At 37.1% G+C, this 24,934-nt stretch overlaps 1 protein-coding gene across 3 annotated transcripts in view; it reads right to left on the bottom strand.

The window, feature by feature from the left end:
* Positions 1 to 24,934, bottom strand: part of ZCWPW2 (zinc finger CW-type and PWWP domain containing 2) — an 80,300-nt gene that overhangs the window by 12,620 nt on the left and 42,746 nt on the right. The window contains exons 5-8 of one of the 3 annotated variants that reach the window (XM_081105819.1): positions 19,820 to 19,937; positions 14,675 to 14,721; positions 6,925 to 6,954; positions 785 to 843 (exon numbers count right to left, since the gene is read on the bottom strand). In XM_081105819.1, coding sequence (XP_080961945.1) covers positions 785 to 843; positions 6,925 to 6,954; positions 14,675 to 14,721; positions 19,820 to 19,937 — 254 coding nt within the window. Of the gene's footprint in view, positions 1 to 784; positions 844 to 1,831; positions 1,982 to 6,924; positions 6,955 to 14,674; positions 14,722 to 19,819; positions 19,938 to 24,934 lie in introns of all 3 variants that reach the window. The other 2 variants (XM_081105818.1, XM_081105820.1) reach the window with 2 other exon arrangements.

Raw genomic sequence — 24,934 nt, 5'->3', positions numbered from 1 at the left:
CAGTGCTTATTAATTCACTAGAGGCCCAGTGCACGGGGGAGGGAGGATCCCTCTGCCCGCCCTGCACCCTCTCCAATCGGGACCCCTCAGGGGATGTCCGACTGCTGGTTTAGGCCCGATCCCACAGGGACTGCTGGCTCTTAACTGCTTGCCTGCCTGATTGCCTGATGGCTCCTAACCCCTCTGCCTGCCTGATGGCCCCTAACCACCTCTGCCTGCCTGATTGCCCCTAACCGCCTCTGCCTCAAACCCGCACCCAGGACCCGGGCTTCCCTCCCTCTGACCAGCTGCAGGCACCCGGAACCTGGGGCGGCTTTGCCCAGGCTGGCCACAGGTGCTCAGAACTGGGGGCGGGCAGCTTTGCCCAGGCTGCAGCTGCCGGCACCTGGGACTACAGGTGGGCGGCTTCTCCTGGGCCCAGCTTTGTCAGGAAGGACATCCGGAAGATGTCCAGTCTAATTAGCATATTTCCCTTTTATTAGTCTAGATTATAAAGGCCTGTTTCTGGTTCCCATGACCTATTTTAAACTGAAAACCTGCTTCTCATCTAGTTGCTCACATGATATTAAAAGTCCTGGTTCAACATTTTTTTATAAACACCAAACTTTCTCCATACTTCTAAAACTACTACTTATCATTTTATTAATTCTTTTAGAAAATTTTAAACCCAATTGTCTCCCTAGAGAAACAGAATCAAGAGCTAGGGGGAAATGCCATATAATAAGTAAACCCAATATATATTTCAATTTTATTATAATACTTTCTAATTAAAAAGAAAACATACCTGTTCCTTTTTCTGAATTTGGGCTTTTTCATTTCAGTATTATTTTTGGAAACTGGCAACTGTAAATAACAACAAAAAAGATGAGACAATTCATATGGGATGGATGAGCTCAGTAAAATAGTGGGTCCTATATGGGCCCAGTAATTTAGCCCATAGCCCTGAACAACACCCTAGGTCACTGGTCAGCAAACTCATTAATCAACAGAGCCAAATATCAACAGTACAACGATAGAAATTTCTTTTGAGAGCCAAATTTTTTAAACTTAAACTATATAGGTAGGTACATTGTTATTAACTTAATTAGGGTACTCCTAAGGCTTAGGAAGAGCCACACACAAGGGGCCAAAGAGCCGCATGTGGCTCGTGAGCCGCAGTTTGCCAACCATGGCCCTAGGTCAACTCTATGTCAACCAACTTCACAGTCCCTGCAATTGCACTGATCTGCTCAACTTCCAGGAATGGTAGGCTGATTCAGATGAATATTATCCCCTGCATCCAGGTTTGTCACCTTCACATACACATAAAAATACTAAGTAAAACAACTTTTAAAGTCTTAATACATATATGACCATTAAAGAAAGGAAAATAAACATGTATGTGCCAGAAACATGAGGAATGCAACACCATATAGGTGGGAACTGGCATGGTGAAGGCCACAAGGAATTTGTACCAGGATAGGGCACAAAGGACTTGGGACTGGGGTTTTAATGATTCAGCAAAGATACAATGAAGAATGTGGAGAAATTAGAACCTCATACATCGCTGAGAATGTGAAATGGTGGAGTCACTTTGGAATACAGTTTGACAGTTCCTCAAATGCTAAGTGTAGAGTTACCCTATGATCTAGCAATTCCACTGCTAGTTATATACCCAAGAGAAATAAAAACATGTCCACACAGAAATTACACATGAACATTCATAACATGATTGATAATAGCCAGAAAGTAGGAACAACCCAAATGTCCATCAGTAGATAGATAATATGTGGTATAGTCATACAATGGAATATTATTTAGTCTTTAAAAATAATGAAGTAAAGACACATACTACAATATGGATGAATCTTGAAAACATTATGCTAAGTGAAAGGTCAGAAATGTCAGAAACAAAAGGCCACATGTCTGATTCCATTTGTCTGACACATCCAGAAAAGGCATATCCATAAAGACAGAAGTAGATTAGTAGTTCCCAGGGACTCTGGAGAGGAGAGAAATGGGCAGTGACTGCTAATGAGTATGTGGTTTCCTTCTGGGGTAATGAAAACATGTTCTAAAATTAGATAGTGGTATTGTTTTACCCAACTGTATCTATACTAAAATTCAATGACTTGTAAGAGTGAATAAATTATATCTCAACAAAGGTATAATTATAAAAAAAATTAGTGACAAAAAAATTGAAAGGAGATAGAATATACTATATCAATAACTATTAACAAAAGGAACCCAATGTAGCAATATTGCTGTTAGAAAAAAGGAGGTGTTAAGGCAAAAACCATAATCAGGGATAAAAGGGTTATTACTCAATGCTAAAAAAAGTCCACCCAGAAAGTATCATAGTCCTGAACCTGTATGTACCTAAAATCTTAGCCTTAAAATATACAAAGCAAAACAAAAGTAGAAACTGATGAATCTACAGTTAAAATAAGATATTTTAATTTACTTCTCATAAAAATTATAAAGCAAACACAAATTAGTGAAGAAATAAGAGAATTCAACTAAAGAAATAATAAATTTAATAAACACATATAAAACCTGGCACTGATTAATTATAGAATATATATCGTTTTCAAGCCTAAGATATTTGCAAATTTGATCACCTATTGAGTCACAAAGGAAGTCTCAAAAATATTAAAATAATTTCTATCTTACAGACCATATTCACTGACTAAAATGCAATAAAACAAGAAAGGAAATAAGAAATCAAAATCCAAAATATAGCTGAATAAATTTATACTCAAATTATAGATATAGAAGAACTCACATTCTCCCATGGACCTTCCTGTGATAAAAGTTATGATCTATGTCAGGATATGGTCTCATATTTTCATTATTTGTATTCAAGACTTATCTTCTCTAGGGCAGTGATGGTGAACCTTTTGAGATCGACGTGTCAGCATTTTTGAAAAACCCTAACTTAACTCTGGTGCCGTGTCACATATAGAAATTTTTTGATATTTGCAACCATAGTAAAACAAAGACTTATATTTTTGATATTTATTTTATATATTTAAATGCCATTTAACAAAGAAAAATCAACCAAGAAAATGAGTTCGCGTGTCACCTCTGACACACGTATCATAGGTTCGCCATTACTGCTCTAGGATAATGCACTTTGTCTCCATGTCGCATCATGCATACTGTAGTTGCACATGAAGTGTATGTGGGATAAATTAATGAATAATTGTTGGGAGAAAGATAGGATAAAGACATATCAGCATAGAGAAGAAATGGAGTCGATGTTACTGTCCATTCTCTACTGCCATTGTTGGTGACTTAGGCATTTAAAAAAATTCATTCCATTTATCCTCAGCTTCTAAGACAGCTCAGTGCAACTTTCACCTCAATATATTCGTTGGTTCCTTTTATTTGTTTTCACTTTAACTTACTAAAGTGATACTTTCTTAGCCTGCTTTGTCGAATTCTCTCACAGTTTTACTGATCTTTCTAATGTTGAATCAAGTATTTGAACTACAAAGGTAGGAATAATTTTTTTAAAATTTACTATATGTTTAGCAGTTAGCAGAGTGACATTCACATTATACATTCAAAAGCATTAACTATGAAATGAAGACTGAATTTAATAATTCCTCAAAGTATTATTAAACAACTTAAATAACTTAATAATTACTCAAGGCAAGTTTGTATGAAATACTCATGCGGCTGAAAACTAAGTAATTATTCTTCTTTTTGTGATCTTCAATCTCAAGGAGTAATTCAATTTTTTTTTCTAGGACTGGAAATATAAATATTACACACACACACACACACACACACACACACACTGAGTGGCCAGATTATTATGACTACCTGATGTCTGTAGGCAAATTAGCTCTAATTTCACGCTGAAGTTGCTAGAGGGCCAGACCATTATAAATAGGGAAGCAGGTTGTTTACCACGACAGTAAAAGTGATTTTTTTCTGAAGATATGGGTAAACAACGCGATTTAACAGCCTTTGAATGTGGGATATATTTGAACGTGAGTGGCCAGATTATTATGACCAACTGACGTTTGTAGGCAAATTAGCCGTACACTGCATCATATGGGATATGGAAGCCCAAGGCCTGTTCGAACGCCTTTGCTGTCTGCAGTTACCAAGATAAAATGTCTCCAATTTTCACAGGAACACAAGGATTGGACAGTCGAGCATTGGAAAAAAGTCACGTGGTCCGATGAATCACATTTCCAGTTGCATCATGCAGATGGCAAAGTGAGAATTTGGCAGAAACAGCATGAAAGCATGCACCCCCCCATGCATGAGTACAACCCTTCAAGCTGGTGGGGACAGTGTTATGGTTTGGGGCATGTTTTCCTGGCATGATTTGGGCCCTTTAATTCATGTGGAACAACGTCTGAATAACACAACATACCTAAGTATCGTTGCTGATCAAGTTCATCTTACCATGTTGATGGCGTATCCCAATGGAGATGGCTTCTTCCAACAAGACAATGTGCCATGCCATGGTGCTCATATTGTGCAGGAGTGGTTTCAAGAACATCAGGGAGACTTTGCCTTGCTTAGGTAGCCCCCACAATCACCAGAACTCAATCCAATTGAGCATTTGTGGGACAAAGTTAAATGAGCCATCAGGCAGCTGGTTCCACAACCATCAAATCTCACAAAACTGGACAGTGCTATTCATCAGGCATGGTGTCAGATTCCTCCCATCACCTTTCAACATCTCGTGGAGTCAATGCCAAGAAGAATCGCCACAGTATTGAAGGCAAAATCTGGCCACTCGATATATATATCTCCCATGTTCAAAGGCTGTTAAATCGCGTTGTTTACCCATATCTTCAGAAAAAAATCACTTTTACTGTCGTGGTAAACAACCTGCTTCCCTATTTATAATGGTCTGGCCCTCTAGCAACTTCAGCGTGAAATTAGAGCTAATTTGCCTACAAACATCCGGTGGTCATAATAATCTGGCCACATAGAGTGTGTGTGTGTGTGTGTGTGTGTGTGTATAATTTTGTTTATATCAGATTTATGTAATCTGCATAAACTGACTTGACATTGCCCTTTCCTTAAGTCACTTATTCATCAAAATGAAAATATTTTTAAACAAGAAGTTTGTTAGGTGTGTTAAATCTGAGGGTATAAAATTCTGATTCAGCATTTTATGCTCACAGAAGACAAATATATTTCATAACCTTCTTTTGAGAGTAACTGTCAGTCAAATAATCACTACAGAGCTACCTACTTTTATAGAATTTCTAAAAGTATATCTGTGCCTTGAATAATGTACACAAACTCTTTGTCAAAAGTTATACAAAAGAACAGCCAATGCTCTCATTTAACTGGAAAATCTGCTGGGAAAATAAGCTTGGCATAAGGATGAAAACTAGTTTCATGGAGCATTGTAAATAATGGTTATTACTTAAACTGAGTATCTGGAGAGTACCACAATAAAGTCTTCAGGCCAAGATAATGATTGTTTTTAACACTTCTTTGAAAAAGGGGAAGGCTGAAATGAGCATTTTCTAGCCCTATTTTCAACATGATTTCAACAAAGAGACTACAAATCTGCATAAATGTCCGTCAGTTACCAGATGCTCCAGTCTAGCGAACCTTTAGAAGAGTTCAGTATTCCTGTGAGACTTGAATAATATCACAGATCAGTCCCTGGCAAGATGACTTAGAGATAGCCTGCTGTCCCCTGCCCTATTTCTTCAGCCATGTGTAAGTTCACACTAACGCACTGTGAATTTCTCTGCTGTGAGGGGCTTACCAGAGAAAACACTAAAGTGTGTATTCAAGCTGTGAGCTGAGACACAGAAAGTATCTTTCCTAAAAATAGAAGTTGGCCACTAGACCACCTTAAACAGAAGGCTTGAAAGACCTATTAAACACCTTCCAATCCCGGGAGAGGATAGAAGGAACAAGACACTTATGATTATGTACTTCATTTGATAATTTTTAAAGCCTTGGTCTTAATTTCTATACCAGGGAGAGAACATAGAAATTCAAGAGGTTTTTGTTTGTTTGTTTGTTTTTAAACAGCTCAAATTTCACTCATATCTATAAAGAGCTTAAGAATACTAAAGGCTAATCAAAACAGGGTGTCCTGGGAGGAAAGACGCCCATGAAAAGCAGAATTTACGTCACAGTTGTTTACCTGATGGAATTGAATTAGATTATGTGACCTCTAATTAGAGATGCTCTAAAAATCCAAGTCTATTGAAAATAATTCCTATTTGTGTATAGTTTTCATCTAAAGTCACTGGTTATTTTAGCAAGATGAATTCTGAAGAAGATAATGTTTCTAAGGAAGGCTTTCTAGAATATACCCATTTCAATTAAATTTTAAAAATCTGAACACATAGAACAATAAATGGTTATAGTACCTATATTACACATATTTTCTGGATAGAAGAATGAATATTGAGAGCTTCATTATCTATTTTACCATTTTGTGCTCCATCAACTAGAGTAGTAAGGATCACCAGTCTGGTTCTTTAACCCATGAATTACTGTCAAGTGTTCTCAGCATTTATTGCCAGCAATGTGTAAAAGATGATCTCTCTCCTACAGAGAAATAGACAGACATTCTATCTACACAATAGCAACATTTTAAAAGAAAGATTATTCTTTTAAAAAATGTTATCTGGATCCAAGTCTTTACATCAAGTTTCTGATGATTCCAGAGGTTGAAGTGGAGGACAGTCTTAAACCCAAGTTCATATATACCTCCCTGTGTATAATCAGAATAACTATGTCCCCCAATATGTATATGAGTATAGCTGTAAGGTATGTACCTAATATACATATTTCATAGTATAGCAAATAATTTTTGGAACAAAGTAAAAATATGAAATACATAAGGAAAAAGAAAGATAAATAGCACCTCAAAGTCATTATAATTTTAAAGCATTAAAAATTAATAATTTATAGGTCTTCAAAGAAAGTAAATAGGCTTACCTTGTCTAATATACATGAAAAGTTGGAAGACTGGTGGGCAGAAAGCAAATGTTTATAAATTTGAAGTTATAGGTGAGTTATCCTAAGTTAAAAGGAAATTCTACTAATGTTCACTGACACTGTATTTTTATGCAGTCCCTTTGCAAGTAGGAAAACAGTAGTAATTACTATTAGGTATAGAAAGATCATTTACTATCTAATGCAATAGCTACAATTTATAAAATAAAAATTCACTATTCAAATTCCAATGGTATGATATATCAATAACCACTCTACTGATGAGTAATATTGTTTTTAGTTTTAATGTAATGAATGAGGAAGATGGTGAATGAGAACTATTCTAACCTTTAAAAGAAACCCAGATTCATTTCGTGTATAGCTGGATGTTGGAGACTTGCCTTATGTGTCGCTGGATCAGAGAGAAAGTATTATGCTTGTAATGAATATAGTCAGCAAAATAAATTGAAGAGCCTTTAGTCCCAAATAAAAAAGGGCAACACCTAGAAATTTCTTTTATGTGATAACTGGGACTGGAGTTGAAGAAATTTTTGTTTCTTAACAAAAAAGCAATCATATTTAGCAGAATTCTCTTTATTGCCTTCTGGCTCAAAGTTAAAAATATAGAATATAAAATGTGGAAAATTATAGTTGAAAAGTTTTGAATTTCTGGAATCTGTGACACCCACTTGGAATTCTGTAAACTTGAATTCCAAGTGGGTTTTTAAATAGGCATTATGTATAGAGAAACAAAATTAATACAATATTCTATTATTACAAATGGTGACATTCAAAATGGTATGTATTTGTTTTTCAGTAATTAGGATGAAAATAATTCTTAAAAGACAAAAGAAAAAATTGCTGACAAACATAAATTTCCTTTCACTAAGCACCAGATCAGCACATCTAAAACAAATTTTCTCAGATAAATCTCTGCACTGGGTCAAATCTCTGATTTAAGAAGGCAGCACTAACATCCCTTCCCTGTTCCCTTCCACTTTCTACAGCACCCCTTAGGGCTGCAACCCCACATAAACAGGCTGCCCAGCAGCCATGTGGATGGAAAACCTGCCCTCTATCACTACTCCTAAGCAACACATCTCCCACCACCAGCCCTGTGAACTTGGAGAAGAGCATGTTCCTCACACTAGGGCACTGTTGTTTTATCTCCAGGGATGAAAACCAAAGGAGACTGCACCTCTGCTGCACTCACTCTGATGCACATTTCTCCTCTACACCCTAGCTCCTCCCAATGCCCCTGCCCATCTTAGGAGAACAAGAAGGTCAATCTGGCTGAAGTCAGATCCACTGACTGAAAGTCAAATCAAACAAGGGTTAAGCAAGTCCCAAAGTAGACTTTTCTTTTATTTAAAGATCAAATACAATCATCCACACCAGAAAACAGTTACTCTGAATCAAAGGATCTTTGCTTGCTCTCAGAAATGGTATATTATAAAAGGATATCAGAGATTAATCCATTTTGCCTAATTTTAATATTTTACTGCTAATAGTTATCCTGTAGAATTCCTCTAGATTGCAATTTAAGACAAAAATAGGTAAATTTTGCAACCAAATCAAGGTTGTTTAGTTATTAAGTTACTAAAGAGTATTTTGTTAAAAATTATTCTCCTGGAAGGCTGTTTCATTACAGTACTTTCTGGTGGTAGTTTTCCTCTGCTGATTTTGAGCATAGGGTAACTGAAATTAGTATGAAAAGAACTTTCTATTTTAAAGTTTCCACTAATTGATTTAAAGTAATAAATGGACAATGTTCTATATTAATGTGTATGTATTTTTAACTATTTGAAAAATTCACATTAAAAGACCACATTTATATTTTAAAATTTATAATAAGAAAATTTAGGGGGGTGATAACAATGGTCTTTATTTTGATCAGGAATGGCAGTTACATAAGTGCATAACAGAAAAAAACTCATCAAACTCTATGCTTAAGATCTGTGCATTTCATGTGTTTCACTTTGACCTCAATAAAAAATTAAACTAAGGAAAAGGTTAAGTCGAATGAAAGATCACTATAGTAACTATGGCAAAATGGTAATGGAATACCTGAATGATACAATTTGGAGAACAGTGGTCCAAGGAAAAGTGAATAATGCCCACAAAGTATAAGGAAACTAAATGAGTTTGAAGCCTGACTGAGACTCTTTCCAAGGGTTTCCTCTGCTTACTATTCTTTCTGATATTTCTCTCTGCCTGGGGCTAGAAGCCAGCAAGAGGGATCTATTATAATATTTATCTTATTGGAAAGATGAATATAAAGCTAAGTGAATCAAGTGAATTGCAGTATATGAATTCCAGATTAGTAAGCAAGTTTATTAATTAACACAAATATCCAGACATCTAGTCATAAAATGTAAGCAATTTATCCTTCCATTGGGCTAATGAAAATGTCCTGCTTATTATGAAGAATTTTTGCAATAATTTCAGGAAAAATATTTTTTCATTGGAAAAAATATAACCTAAATTCCTCATACACAAATGTATAAATCAAAAGAGTGGTCATTAGTTTTGCCTTTCAAAGTTAATGAGTAGGGGGGGAAATGCCCATATATATGCACATAATTTTTATATATAAGCCAAAAAATTAGAAAAAAGAATGAAAAAGAGATTATTTTGTCATTACTAACACATTCTTGGGGTAGCCTTAATTAGAAATATGTAATATTCTACACTGAAAAAAAAAAACTGAAGCAAAATGAATAAAGAGAACCCTGGGTCTATCACCTAACTTGTCTGTTTATTCATTTTGCTCTAGTTTTTTCATCTAATTGTTATCAGTAGCAATAGGAGAAAGGTTAAGTGGATTATAATATATTTTGTTTTAATGAAAAAGCAATCTTTTAAAACATATCACAAAAGCTCTAAAGCCCCAAGAGAAAAGTTTTACTATGTAAGTATAGCTAAAGAATTACATAAAATTTAAAAGAAAAACTGAAAAAATGTTTGCAACATATTGACAACGTATTAATTTTTTTAAAATATATTTTATTGATTTTTTACAGAGAGGAAGGGAGAGGGATAGAGAGTTAGAAACATCGATGAGAAACATCGATTCAGCTGCCTCTTGCACGCCCCCTACTGGGGATGTGCCCGCAACCCAGGTACATGCCCTCGACCGGAATCAAACCTGGGACCCTTCAGTCCGCAGGTGGATGCTCTATCCGCTGAGCCAAAACAGCTAGGGCCAAAGTATTAGTTTTTAAAGAAAAAAAAAAAGACAATGTAAAATGGCTAGAATTGGCAAGCTAAGCCAGTCATTCCCTTAAACTAATGATGGGACTGTAATTGGTACAATAATGTTGGGGGAATTTTTGGAAAAGGATGTTCAGCAAATTTGCAAAATTTAAAATGTGCTTATTACTAGAAGCCAACTTGTAGTAATTTTTCCTGTGAACATCTACAGAGATTTGTGTACAATGATGTTGTTGCTTTTTTATTTGTAATTTTGCAAATCAAAGCAACCTAAACGTCTAGGAGATAGTTCAATAAATTAAGACATTTCCATAAAATAAAATGCTCTGCAACCACTTAAGACTTGGCAGATTTGATTTGAGATGTCAATAAAATATTATTAAGGGAAACGGTAAAGTTTTAATTCATTTCATTTATGTTAAGAAAGTATATATACTTATTCATGTTATATTTAGATGTATAAAGAAATAACTGTAAATAAATGCATTAAATTAATAAAACTTGGTTTAATTAAGTGATGAATCTTATATGATTTTTAAAATTCTATCCTCCAAATATAATGTTATATTACTTTGAAAAAATAAATGATTAAAATGTGGGACTTCTTAAAAAAAAAGACTTCTACATAATCTTAACTATCTAATAGAACTATGATACTATTACAAGTCTGAGAATTTTAAATGTCCTTAAGTCCTTACTTTCTATCTCTTTTTAAGAAGAAATTAGGGAGAAAAGTGCTAGCATTTATTATACAAAAACCTACTAAAATATATTAACTATATGCTATTATAATTGCTTTTCATATTAACCTTTATAGCAATCATACAAGGTGATTATTATTGTTCCCAATGCAGAGATTAATTCAATGAGGTGCAGAAGTGTTAACTTGCCTAACATCACACAACTAAGTAGCAGAACTAGCTCTTGAAAGCAGATTTGGCTCATTCATAAGTCTGTACTCTTTCCACCAAAATTTTCTGTTTCCTACATACACACACACACACACACACACACACACACACACACACACACACTTTCCATAATCTATGGTAGGCAACACCATCAGCTACTCCTGGCATACCACTGCTATTATTCATTTAAAATTATTTTTATTTCTAGGCTAATTGACTTAGATATTTACTCTGGTCTACACCAGCCTTTTGACATTCTGAAAGTACTTATTGAGCTGTTATAAATATTTTATAGTTCCTGGAATATTAGAGCAGGAAGGGACTTAAAGCAATCTAGGTCTTCCTCTTCTTTTTAAAAATAAAAAACAATTAAGTGTGACTTATTCTCTTTCATTCAGACTGCTGCCATTGAGCAGAGATGTGGTCAGGTGTGTGCACCTACACAACTCACATCTATCTTAACAGTAGCCACATGGATGGAGAGCTGAAGGATGGGGACTATGAGATGAGCAGAGGCTTGCAGACAGAGCTGTGAGTAACTGCACTTCTACCCTTTATAGCTAAATATATAGTTGAAATGTTACAATATGTTGAGTAAAGAATAAGTAAAGTATTCAATGAGCTCAAGAACAGTATGTTTATTCTATTTCAACTTCTCTCTCCATAATAAGCCTTCTAAATCCCTTGCCTTCTTGTCTAACATGTTGCCATATTATTTTGTACTAGAGGCCCAGTGCACGGATTTGTGCATGGGTGGGGTCCGGCCTGTCTGCCCTGATTGGGGTCAATTAGGCTGGGCTGGCCAGGGGGAAGAGATGCTGGAGGTTGGCAGACAGTACCTGTCCCTGATTGGGATAGAGGGGCGATCGGGGGCGGGGGGGGGGAGGTGCTGTGGGCAGTTGGCCAGCTGGCCCTGCCCCCTGGTTGAACTCTAGGTTAAATTCTTGGTCCAGGGGACAATTTGCATATTAGCCTTTTATTATATAGAATTATTATATAGGATTATGTCACTACACAGGTATATTTCAAGTTGGTTGAGTCGTCCAGCAGTGTATTCAAAACTTATGCCAACTGTTGGGCAGTTCTTGTTATACAGTTTGTTCCATTCATTACAAGATATTTAGTGTCCTTAAGATTTGTCCTAAAAATGCCTTGTATCCACCCAAATTACTATATCACAATACATACTTTTCTACAAATTCCTAAAAGAGCCCATGTCTTTCAAACTATCTATGGAAAAGGAGCAGTTTTCCATCCAATCTGTTCAAGATATATACCTTTTAAATTTTTTTTAATTCACCATGGGGAAAAAGTCACTAGAAAAAATAAAATAAAAAGGAAATACAAAATATAAGTTCCATTTTATTATTACATTCAACAGATAAAAATTACTGTCAAATTATTATGCAAATTTATAAATTGTTACTCTCATTATTTTGTTCTTATATCATTACAGACCAAAAAATAAATAGTACACAGAATGGCTATGGTCTCTTGACCACACTTTGAATAACACTTTACTAAGCACAGTACCACCATCATTGAGAAGCACTGGTAAAAATAAAGCAAACCTATATAATAGAGAGGTAATATGCAAATTGACCATCATGCCCTCACACAAGATGGCCACCCCCATGTAGTCACAAGATGGCCACGCCCATGTGGTCACAAGATGGTCGTCACAAGATTGCTAGCAAGGAAGGGCAGTTGGGGGCAACCAGACCTGCAGGGGAGGGCAGTTAGGGGCAACCAGGCTGGCATGGGAGGGCAGCTAGGGATAACCAGGCCGGCAGGAGAGGGCAACTGGGGGCAACCGGGCCAGCAGGGGAGGGCCGTTGGGGGGACCAGGCCTGCAGGGGAGGGCAGTTAGGGGTGACCAGGCTGGCATGGGAGGGCAGTTAGGAGTGACCGGGCCAGCAGGGGAGAGCAGTTGGGGGCAATTGGGCTGGCAGGGGAGCAGTTAGTTGTCAATCAGGCTGGCAGGGGAGTGGTTAGGGGGTGATCAGGCTGGCAAGCAGAAGCGGTTAGGGGCAATCAGGCAGGCAGGTAGGCAAGCAGATGAGAGCCAGCCATCCCGGATTGTGAGAGGGATGTCTGACTGCTGGTTTAGGCAGTAGGACATCCCCCAAGGGGTCCCAGATTGGAGAGGGTGCAGGCTGGGCTGAGGGACAACACCCCACTCTCAGTGCATGAATTTCATGCACCTGGCCTCTAGTATATAATAATGCCCATTATTATTATCCTTGTCATTTTTTATTCTAAGTATCCTTTAGCAGAGACTGAAATAAACAATTCCATCCACATTAACAATCCTGTACTACTTCACATAATCCTGTCCAAATCTCAGAGAGACACACAAGTCTTATTTCTTTTCTTTTTCAAAAGGCAAGATTGCCTTCTATGATATTGCATCCCTCTCTGCAAAGGCACATCAACATTACTTAACAAGTGAAAAGTCCAGATTCTTTTTACAAGCCCAAAGCAAAGGAGTAAAATAAAATCTGATTTTAAAAGGACTCATTAAATATACATAGGCAGAATACACACACACACAAATGTTCACCTCATGGCCTGTTCATTTCGGTTCATGCCCAACATCCTTTTCTGTTCTCCCAGGTTACACTCAACCTTCTCTGGATCCACTCTGCACTAACCCCATCATCAACACTGAAAATATCACAGGTATAGGCTTTCCTTTCAATCACAATTCTTTTTCCTATGACACCAATATATTATTTGTCCAGAAGAACTTAAGCATTGACTCTGCTTTTTTCAGAGGTATCCTATTAAGAATATTGTCTCTTGAAGACAATGTCAAGGTTAATCCTATCCCTATCATAGTTTTGACAGTAAGTACGGTTAAACATCTCTCTGCATACAATACACTGAATGACATGTTAAATTTTTAAAATTCTTTAAGAATGCTAGTGACCTTACAAATCCCACCCCCCAAAAAATTCTAGGTTTAAATTCATTCAAATGGCTGCTGTTCTCACTTAACTTTAAAGTAAATATCATTTAAGCTGTGAATATGAATTGTTTATTATATTTTTCATGAGATTGCACACATTATAATAACATGGCATATAAAAATAAAATATTTTAGTATATGAGAGTATGCATGTGAACAATAATGTAAATAAAATAAAATTTTTATTTAAATAAAAATTTTTTATTCTAAGTTCTGATAATTCTGTAACACTGATATAACCAGAAATAATAAATTTCTAGTGTCAATCTACAAAGAAAACATAGCCAACTAACATTTAAAAGAAACATTTGATTATGTAATTTTGCTTTTAAATATTCATTTAATTTTTTTAAAAGTTGTATTAAGCAAATGGAATTTGAAGTGTGTACACTTTACATCAAAAACCATGATCTGCCGAAACCGGTTTGGCTCAGTGGATAGAGCGTCAGCCTGCGGACTGAAAGGTCCCAGGTTCGATTCCGGTCAAGGGCATGTACCTGGGTTGTGGGCACATCCCTAGTAGGAGATGTGCAGGAGGCAGCTGATCGATGTTTCTCTCTCATCAATGTTTCTAACTCTCTATCTCTCTCCCTTTCTCTCTGTAAAATATCAATAAAATATATTTAAAAAACAAACAAACAAAAAACCATGATCTTACCCTTTTCTTGGCCACAACAGCAACTTTGTCATCTGCTTTGGATTTATCTATAAGATAATAAAATATGGCTGCTTCAAAAAAAGTGCCTATGCTCCTGTTCAAATAAATTAAAAATTACACAATCAGAATTTTCCACTTTCTAATACTGTGATATGTATTTTCAGTGTTGTTGTTTTTTTATCAGAATGCTAATACACTCAGCTTACCAGATTTAAGTAAAACACAGTAATTCAAAAGTTATAATAATAACATCCTGATAAACAAAATCAAAGAACAAAATAAATGTAGATATAGTTATAGATTTGTCAATAGAAGGTCTCCATATTGTCAAGATGTGAGTTCTTCCCAACTTAATCTAAGGATTCAATGCAATTTCAATCAAAATCCCAACAAGTTATTTTGTGGAAATTAACAAAATTTAAAATTGATTCTAAAGTTTATTTAGAAAGTCAAAGGCCCAAAATAGCTAACACAATAATGAAAAGGACAAAGTCAAAGGACTGACTCTACCTGACTGTAAGACTTACCACCTATCCTATCTAATAATAGACAAACATGGTAATTGACCATACCTTCGCTATGCCTCCCATTGGCTAATCAGCATGATATGCAAATTAACCACCAACAAAGATGGCGGCTAATTTGCATACTGCAGGCAGGGAGGGTCAGCGCCATCCTGCCTGCTCCACCACCATCCAGGCCTGCTATTTGCCACCTGGGGCGGTGGGGCAGGACAGCACGATCCCCCCTGCCCTGCCGCCATCCGGGCCTGCTATCTGCGACCCGGGGCGGCGGGCGTCCCATGTGCAACCCGACCTGGGGCAGCCGGGCGGGGCAGCAGCAATCTGCCAGCCCGCCCAGCCACCGTCCAGGCATCCCATGTGCAACCTGACCCAGGGCGGCCAGGCGGGGCAGCAGCGATCGGCCAGCCTGCCTGGGTGTCCTGTGTACGACCCAACCCAGGGTGGCGGGGCGGGACCGCGTGGTTCCTCTGTCACCCCAGCTTCCTCATCACAGCTCCCTTGGGGGCATAAGCCTTTAGTCAGACATCCCCTGAGGGCTCCCTGGCTGCCAGAAGGATGTCTGACTGCAAGCTTAGGCCTGATCCCCTGGGGAATGGGCCTAAGTCGACAGGTGGACATCCCCCAAGGGGTCCTGGACTGCAAATGGGCACAGGCCAGGCTGAGGGATCCCCCCCCCCCGCCCGAGTGCACAAATTTTTGTGCACCGGGCCTCTAGTCTATATATATAAAAGCTAAGGGACCAGCAGACTGGCCATTAGCTATGATGCGCACTGACCACCGGGGGCAGACACTCAACGCAGGAGGGAAAACCACAGGCATGGAAAAATGGAACAGACAGATGAATCTCATAGGGAAGGGGGTGGGGGGAGGGCAGAAAGAGATTAACCAAAGATCTTATAGGCTTACTAGAGGCCTGGTGCATGGATTCGTGCACCAGTGTGGTCCCTCGGCCTGGCCTGAGGAGATCGAGCTGAAACTGGCTCTCAGACATCCACTGAAGGGTCCCAGATTTCGAGAGGGCACAGGCCGAGGGACCCCACTGGTGCACAGGGGCCTCTAGTAAAACTATAATAATCAAGACAGTGCGTATTGGGAAAGCTAATAAAAAACTGAACAATGAAATAGATTAGAGAAGCCAGAAATAAACTTATATAAATACAGCCAACTGATCTTTGACAAAGAAGCAAAGGCAATATAATGGGGAAAAGACAGTATTTTCAACAAATGCTGTTGGAACAACTAGATATCCACATGGCAAAAATTTAATCTAGACAATGACCTTACATATTTCACACAAAATAACTCAACATGGATAACACATCTAAATTTAAAATGCAAAACAATAAAACTCCCAGAAGGTAACACAGAAGAAAACCTACAAGACCTTGGGTATGCTAATGAATTTTTAGATATAACACCAAAGCAAAGTCCATAAAAAATAAATAAGCTGGATTCATCAAAATTAAAAACTGCTGCTCTGCAAATGACATTAAGAGAATGAGATGATAATCCCCAGAGTGGAAGAAAATGTTTGCAGAATACATATCTGATAAAGGAATGATATATAAAGTATACAAAGAACTCTTAAAACTTAATAAGAAAATTAACAACTGGATTAAATAAAATACGGGCAAAGAAGATTTACAAATGGCAAAAGCATATGAAAAAGGCTGTTCATCATATGTCATTAGAGAGTTTCAAATTAAAACATTGAGATACCGCAACACACCTGTTAGAATGGCCAAAATCCAGAACAATGACAACACCAAATGCTGGTGAGGATGTGGAGCAACAGGAATGGTCATTCACTGCTGGTGGGAATGCAAAATGGCACAGCCACTTTGAAAGATAATTTGGCAGTTTCTTATAGAACTAAACAATTATCCAGCGGTTGTATTCCTTGTTATTTAGCAAAGGAACTGAAAATATTCATATCCACCCAAATATCTATACATGGGCGTATATAGCAACTTTATTCATAACTGGCAAAGCTTGGAAGCCACCAAAGTGTCCTTCAGTAGGTCAATGGATAAACTGGTACATACAAACTATGTAATATTATTCAGTGCTAAATCAAAGAGCTATAAAGACATGGAAGAAACCTAAATGCATATTTCGAAGTGAAAGAACCCAAACTGAAAAGGCTATATCCTACATGATCCCAACTATATGACATTATGTAAAAGGCAAAACTATGGAAACAGTAAAGAGATCAGTGACTGCCAGTTATTGGTGAAGAGATGGGGAAAGAGGAAGACTGGAATTCAGGGTACTTTTAGGCCAGTGAAATGATTCTGTATGATAATACAATGGTGAATACATGCCATTATACATCTGTCAAAACCATAGAAGGTACAGCACAAATAACAAACCCTAATGTAAACTATGGACTTTGGGGGATAATGATGTGTCAAAGTTGGTTCATCGATTGTAACAAATCTACTACTCTGATGAGGAATGTTGATAGTGATGAGGTAAGGAGCATATAGAAACTGTACTTTCTGCCTAATTTTGCTATGACCCTAACACTGCTCTAAAAAAATTAAGTTTATTTTTGAAAAATAATTCTGAAAAAAAGGTAGAGATAGGAACATCTACTCTAAAATGTAGAGCATGTAAGAAATATTAATTCTATAATAACACAAAATCCTAAGGCTCAATTATAAAGAGACCATTCGTCTTAAAAATATAATTATAATGAATGTTCCAATATAAGAAAAAGCTTCCTAATCCTAGCAGAAGAATCGCTCATTGGGAGTAATAGTTAATACAACAGATACAGGACAACCAAATCATGTGGACAGGATTTTAAAATGTGTCATAGTCTGACCGGGTCTATATTTACATATCATTTACTGACTCTAGATGTCTACAAAGAAAGAGCAGCATCAAACATAAACGTGAGCCAATTTCTGCAGGGCAGGAAGAATTGAGGCCCAAAATTTAGTAGTAATTATTTCTGGCTTGGAAGAAGAAATTTTGGAGTGAAGATATTCTCAAAGTTGCTGGAATTAAATAAATGGTTTGCAGGTGAGTTACCTTTTGTAAAGTATCTAAATAGTAGCTAATTATCTCTCACACTACTTTTAAACAGAATAAAAAGCTAAATGCATACTAGAATTCACCCTGAAAGCAGAGCAGACACAGGACTAAATTGTCTATTACGGAGATAGTGAAGGGTGAAAGAAAGGGAGTGAAACAGTTATGGCAAAGACTGTACTCATAGTAGTCTGTCCCCGCCCCTCCATTTTTGCTACTTCAGAGAAAATGAAAGGCTTTAGACATGAGGCTCTCAATAATCAGGCTGAATTACATAGATTCTACATGCAAAAATCATCAGGCTTCCAGCAGAAAATAGTCTGCTGGGCAGACCTGAGAGAAAATAACCTGTTTCTCTGGACAAGCCCAGAGAGGACCCATGCTCAAGGACCCAGAGATAAATAACCCGCCATGTACAACAACAGCAAAGACAGTTCCATAACTTATTGGGAGAGTGGGTCTACTGCTCATGTGAAATGGCTGTAGTATAATTTTTTTAAAATAAATGGCTATATTACTTCAGGCATTAATGTTTTAAAAAACTAAGTTATTCAAATATTATTTTGGTTACATAATAGAAATTTATAGTCCATGCAAAGGATATAATTGTATTTGTGACAACAGAGTGAATTCAACTTTTATTGCTAATAATGGAGACATTATATTTACAACACAAGGAATAAAATCACATTTATGATTATAAATGTCTCTTTTCCTGGTCTTAGAGTAAGTCAGAGTAGTGACTTGTTATTCTTTTTCTACTCGTTTCTAACCTACATATTTGCTTTAAAATCTAAAGTTAGAAAAAAAATCTAAAGTTAGGGGGATGGATTAATATTTAAACATTTTCTCAAATAAAATGTTTTCACAAATTTCAAAATGTATATATTAAACTTTTCCAAAGGAGAAAAAATTTACTGTGATAAAGTGAAAAGGGACCTTCATAAGACAGAAAATTATTATGATTACTAAGTAGAAACATTTAAAAACACTTAAAATTATTGAAAATCAACATTTTATGTGATAATCATTTTTTAGAGTTTAAAAATGTTATACCTACTGTAATCCTTATGTTGAATCCATTTAAAAAGCTACGTATAAATATTTGTAATTCAAATAAGTTTCTTTGAAAATGACCTGAAATATTATTTTTTCACCTAATTAAAAAGAAAATTGAGGATTACCTTTTATCTCTCTTGAATTTATTTAAAAATACTTTGTTCTGAAATAATACAACACATCCAATGTAAGTTTCACCCCAGAAATATATTTTAAAGACACAGTTTTCAATTTTGAAATATATGGTTTGAAATATACAAGAGGACCTATGTAGATAATCTAAGAGCAAAGATGACAGACATGCCATTTAAAACCCCTATATTTACTAGCAAATAGAGTGTATGTATAGTCATTGAAAATAGTTTCAGAGAGTAAAATATATACTATTAATCTACACAAAAGTAATTTTTCAGTGGACAAAGGTATAAAGAAAAAGATTTTTACTTGAGCATACACATTTTGGAAAGCATGCATCTGAATAAATCTTTATTTGGGATGGCAAAAAATAAAAAAAATCATATACCCTGTTTTGATAGGTAGCACATTTCCAGTCTTTGCTCAGAAGAATATCCATAAAGATGGTATGCTTCGTGTAGCGCACTTATATACCACTTCTTCCTTCTACTTTCATATTTTCCTGGCTAAGGAAACATAGAAAAATAAGATTCATTATAAATATATAATTGTGTTTGCATATCCACTTGATTTAGCTGTTGAAGTGGAACCAAATCTAATTTAAGCATTGTACAATATATTATTTAAATTTTGATATCTGATTATTATTGTATTATTTTAGAATATAGCAAAGTTGTAGAAATTTTGCATGTTAATAGCCAAAAGGATCATATTCTTGATTCAAGATATTTGAATATGATTCACATAATACTTAGAAAGTTATAAAAATTAAGGCTACAAATATAACAAAGTAGTCAATGTTAACACATTTATTAGAATAATGTTGATTCCCTCTTACGTAATATAGCAAAGATGCTGTAGTGACAAAAACTGAAAAGCTAAGTTTCTTACTGTAAGAAAATTAATTCAATTCACATCTAGTTTTGGTGTTATTCATACAGGTTCCTTAAACTTTCTGTGCCTCAAATTCTTCATCTATAAAATGTGGATAGCTGTACATATATCAAAGGTCTCATGAGTATTAAATGAAATAATAGATGACAGTTTGCTAGAGTAGGAAGCACTCAATAAATGTTGTTCTACTTGAATAAAGAACTTTTCTCTAAATGTTTATTTAGTTTTGTCAAAAATGTATTTAGAAAATAAAAACAATTGAAGAATCTTTAGGTAAAAACTGACTATAAGAATTACTTGGGTTCTTCTCAAATTCCACTTTATTCTTGGAGACTCCAAATTAATATTTACTATCTAGTTCTCATTACACTTAATATTTTCATTTAATTATTTACTACAGTCTGACTCATATTATAGTTAATTTGCATTCATGACTATCTCCTCCCATAAAATGAAAGATCCTTGAAGACAGAAGCAATACATAATATTTCATTTTTGTATTCTCCACAGTACCCATTTGCCTAATCTCTCTGCATATTATAAAAGCATGCAGAAATTGGTTCTTAAATTGCATGTGGTCCTGGACATTGATTTATTTGGTCTAAAAGCAGCGAAGCAAAAAAATCAAATAAAAACTCTACTTTGTACACAGAATCTTTAAATTTCATTCACTAAGCTATTTCACATGATAAAAGATGAAAAGTAGAGATATACAATTCAATAAACATTAAAAAATTTACACTAAATTAAGGATATCTTAGCTAGTATTTTCCTTGAGACATTTCTGCAACTCAAAAGCTGTAAGAATGCTAAGTCAGAAGTTATAGAGAAAAATCACGGAAAATCTACATAGCACTAAACAACTGAAGGTAAAGAAATTTCTTGAGAAAAATCAATGCAATATATAGTTACAGCGAACTTTGATAAGTTTGGGTAACTGAAGAGCTTTTTGGGAAATCTATCCGACGGTCTTTAAGAATTTATCAGTAAGTATGTGCCATCTAGTGGTAAAACAAACATCAACTCAAAAAGTTGACTCAGAATTGCGAATTCCAGAATTAGTCTCAGCTTATGGATTGCATTTTCTATGAGTTTGATTTTTAATTGAAGAATGCCGGGAGCCGGTCCATCCTTGCTGTTTCAAAGGACCTGGCATATATGGCATACTGTTCTTAAAATGTTTGCTCACCTTCTTGGCACTATGTGTTATAACCAAGGTCTCCTCTCCGAGAAAGGTTGTTTCCCCAGGTAGGAATTTTCCCCTGAAGTCAGGGAGGGGATGCCTCTCCTAGAAAGGTTGCTTCCCCAGGTAGGAATTTTTCCCTGAAGTTAGGGAGGGGATGAAACTCCTTAACTAAGTGCCAGGCGGGTAGTTAATCACTTTAACTACAAACAATCATGCTTAAGCTACATAATCTTTACTCCCTGGAATGGAGATAAGAATCGCCCTAACCTTTGTAATAGAGATTGATAGGATTGAATCAACTGGTATAAATACAGTTGTAACAAGACAACAAGACAGAACTTAGGAAACGAGAGAGAGAGAGAGAGAGAGAGAGAGAGAGAGAGAGAGAGAGAGAGAGAGAGAGAGAGACACAGAACCTAGGCACAGAACCTACACAGAACGTTCACTAGAGACAGAAGAACTTCGCTGGAGAGAACATGGCAAAAGATCCTGGACAGAAACTGGCCTCAGAACCTAGAGACAGAACCTAGCGAGAGAACATGGCAAAAGATCCTGGACTGAACCTGACTACAGAAATTGGCAAGAGAACCTGACTAGAACCTGGTTACTGAACCTGGCTGGAGAACCTGGACAGAACCTGGCTGGAGAACCTAGCGAGGGAACATGGCTACAGAACCTGGCTGGAGAACCTGGAGAACCTGGCTGGAGAACCTAGCAAGAGACCATGGACACAGAACCAGGCTGGAGATCATAAACAGAACTTCAGTGGAGATCCAGACCAGAACTTGGCTGGAGATCCTGGCTAGGCTGCTGATCAACTGAACGCTGTCTCTGTGTCATTCCTTCTTCGCCGACTCCGTCCACACCTTTGGGAACTCCTGGAACAGGATTCCCCTAGGTAAGGCCCTCCCCCCCATTGAGAACCCCACACTCGGGACGGATAGGACTCCACCAGGGTACTGCAGACCCCCCTACAGAGGATAAGCAGGGTAAGAAGGTGGATAGTACAGAACTCAGATTGAGAAGATGTGCCATACTGAGTCCAAAGAAAGAAGACTCTGTATTGATTCTTAGATTGAGAAGATGTGCCATACTGAGTCTAAAGAAATAAGACTCTGTATTGATCTTTTAACACATATGCTTGCTAGCAGAGGAATTAAGGTTACTCCCAGTCAGACAGAACGTTTTATACAAGAAATATGTCCATGCTTTTCTGAGGAAGGAAAGGTGCCGGAAAGGTAAATGTAGAGGCATGGGAGAAGGTAGGCCCAAGGAGCCTTATCCTTAACCCCACTGCAGCCTTTCTACCCTGGGAAAGTGCAGGATTGGCAAGCTCTTCCTGGGGTGATAGATCAGGACTCAGGCAATAGCGGAAAGCGCCAATCCTATTCTTAAAATGGATACAAGAGAGCATTTCAGGTTTTTCTTTTTAATGCCTGCTTTTAAAAAATAAAAAAGGGGGAATTTGCCGGGAGCCGGTCCATCCTTGCTGTTTCAAAGGACCTGGCATATATGGCATACTGTTCTTAAAATGTTTGCTCACCTTCTTGGCACTATGTGTTATAACCAAGGTCTCCTCTCCGAGAAAGGTTGTTTCCCCAGGTAGGAATTTTCCCCTGAAGTCAGGGAGGGGATGCCTCTCCTAGAAAGGTTGCTTCCCCAGGTAGGAATTTTTCCCTGAAGTTAGGGAGGGGATGAAACTCCTTAACTAAGTGCCAGGCGGGTAGTTAATCACTTTAACTACAAACAATCATGCTTAAGCTACATAATCTTTACTCCCTGGAATGGAGATAAGAATCGCCCTAACCTTTGTAATAGAGATTGATAGGATTGAATCAACTGGTATAAATACAGTTGTAACAAGACAACAAGACAGAACTTAGGAAACGAGAGAGAGAGAGAGAGAGAGAGAGAGAGAGAGAGAGAGAGAGAGAGAGAGAGACACAGAACCTAGGCACAGAACCTACACAGAACGTTCACTAGAGACAGAAGAACTTCGCTGGAGAGAACATGGCAAAAGATCCTGGACAGAAACTGGCCTCAGAACCTAGAGACAGAACCTAGCGAGAGAACATGGCAAAAGATCCTGGACTGAACCTGACTACAGAAATTGGCAAGAGAACCTGACTAGAACCTGGTTACTGAACCTGGCTGGAGAACCTGGACAGAACCTGGCTGGAGAACCTAGCGAGGGAACATGGCTACAGAACCTGGCTGGAGAACCTGGAGAACCTGGCTGGAGAACCTAGCAAGAGACCATGGACACAGAACCAGGCTGGAGATCATAAACAGAACTTCAGTGGAGATCCAGACCAGAACTTGGCTGGAGATCCTGGCTAGGCTGCTGATCAACTGAACGCTGTCTCTGTGTCATTCCTTCTTCGCCGACTCCGTCCACACCTTTGGGGACCCCTGGACCCGCTGGGGTTGGACCCCGGCAGAAGAACTGATAGGTGCACATTCTAAACAAATAGAAGGCACCCATTATTTCCAGTTTCTTTCAGTCTTCCAGTGATACTGTAAGCAATGGGCAACAATGGCCAACCTGTCCTCAGCTTTTGTAGTTTTAAAGATCTATGCCTTTCACTTAGACCTGAACATATCTAATAAATTTAGAACTTCTATCTTATCTCCCACCCCAAAACAAAACTCAGGCAAGTTTTTAAATGCATTTAAGAAGTACATTTTCAAGGTAACTAGCAGATTTTCAAGGAGCTAAAAACTTATGAAGTCAAGAATTAAGATCAATGACTTCAGCTGAGACTATAAAAGGGCTGGGCAACTTCATATTCCAGTAAATTCTATGATCCCAAGAGGGAATATCAAGTCCTTCATTCTTTTTATATTACTGTGGCAACCTGAGTTTTCTCAGTCAGTTTCATTCAATTTGGGGTGGAGGGAAATAATAAGCAATCATCAAGGAAAGAGAAGGAAGATACATAGTCTGAAAATTTGTGCCAATTTATGAAAGTAAATAATACTTGACAGATGTATTCTTAATAGATGAATAGCATCCAAATATTTGGAGTAAGCATGAGGTTGGAGACTTAAACAAATAGTTAGACAGGGAAAGATAGTGCTCTAGTCTGAGAAAATTCCTGGCCATGTCCAAAATTGAAAAGTTTGTAAGTTACTGTCCTATCTGGTCTTGTTTCAATCCAGTGTTATTGGCTGACAGAGGCTTTAATATCACTTTTACATTTCCTAGGGTTTGAGGAAGAAGCTGAATGACACTTCTCAGTAACTTCCGACTTACTGAATAAGGTTTGTGTTATCACCATACACTAATATGGAGTGTCCAGTTCAAGGAAAAGAATACGTATGTGTTTGCCCACCCAGTAAAGCCAGTGGAGAGAAATCTGCTATCTGGAGAAATTCATGTCTTCTGTTGCTTTGTATTTTTTAAATAACTTTTTAATATGT

Source organism: Myotis nattereri (assembly GCF_964212035.1).
Source record: "Myotis nattereri genome assembly, chromosome: 14".
NCBI lineage: Eukaryota > Metazoa > Chordata > Mammalia > Chiroptera > Vespertilionidae > Myotis > Myotis nattereri.
Note: the sequence above shows the minus strand (reverse complement) of the source record. Positions and strands in the feature narration are given on the sequence as shown.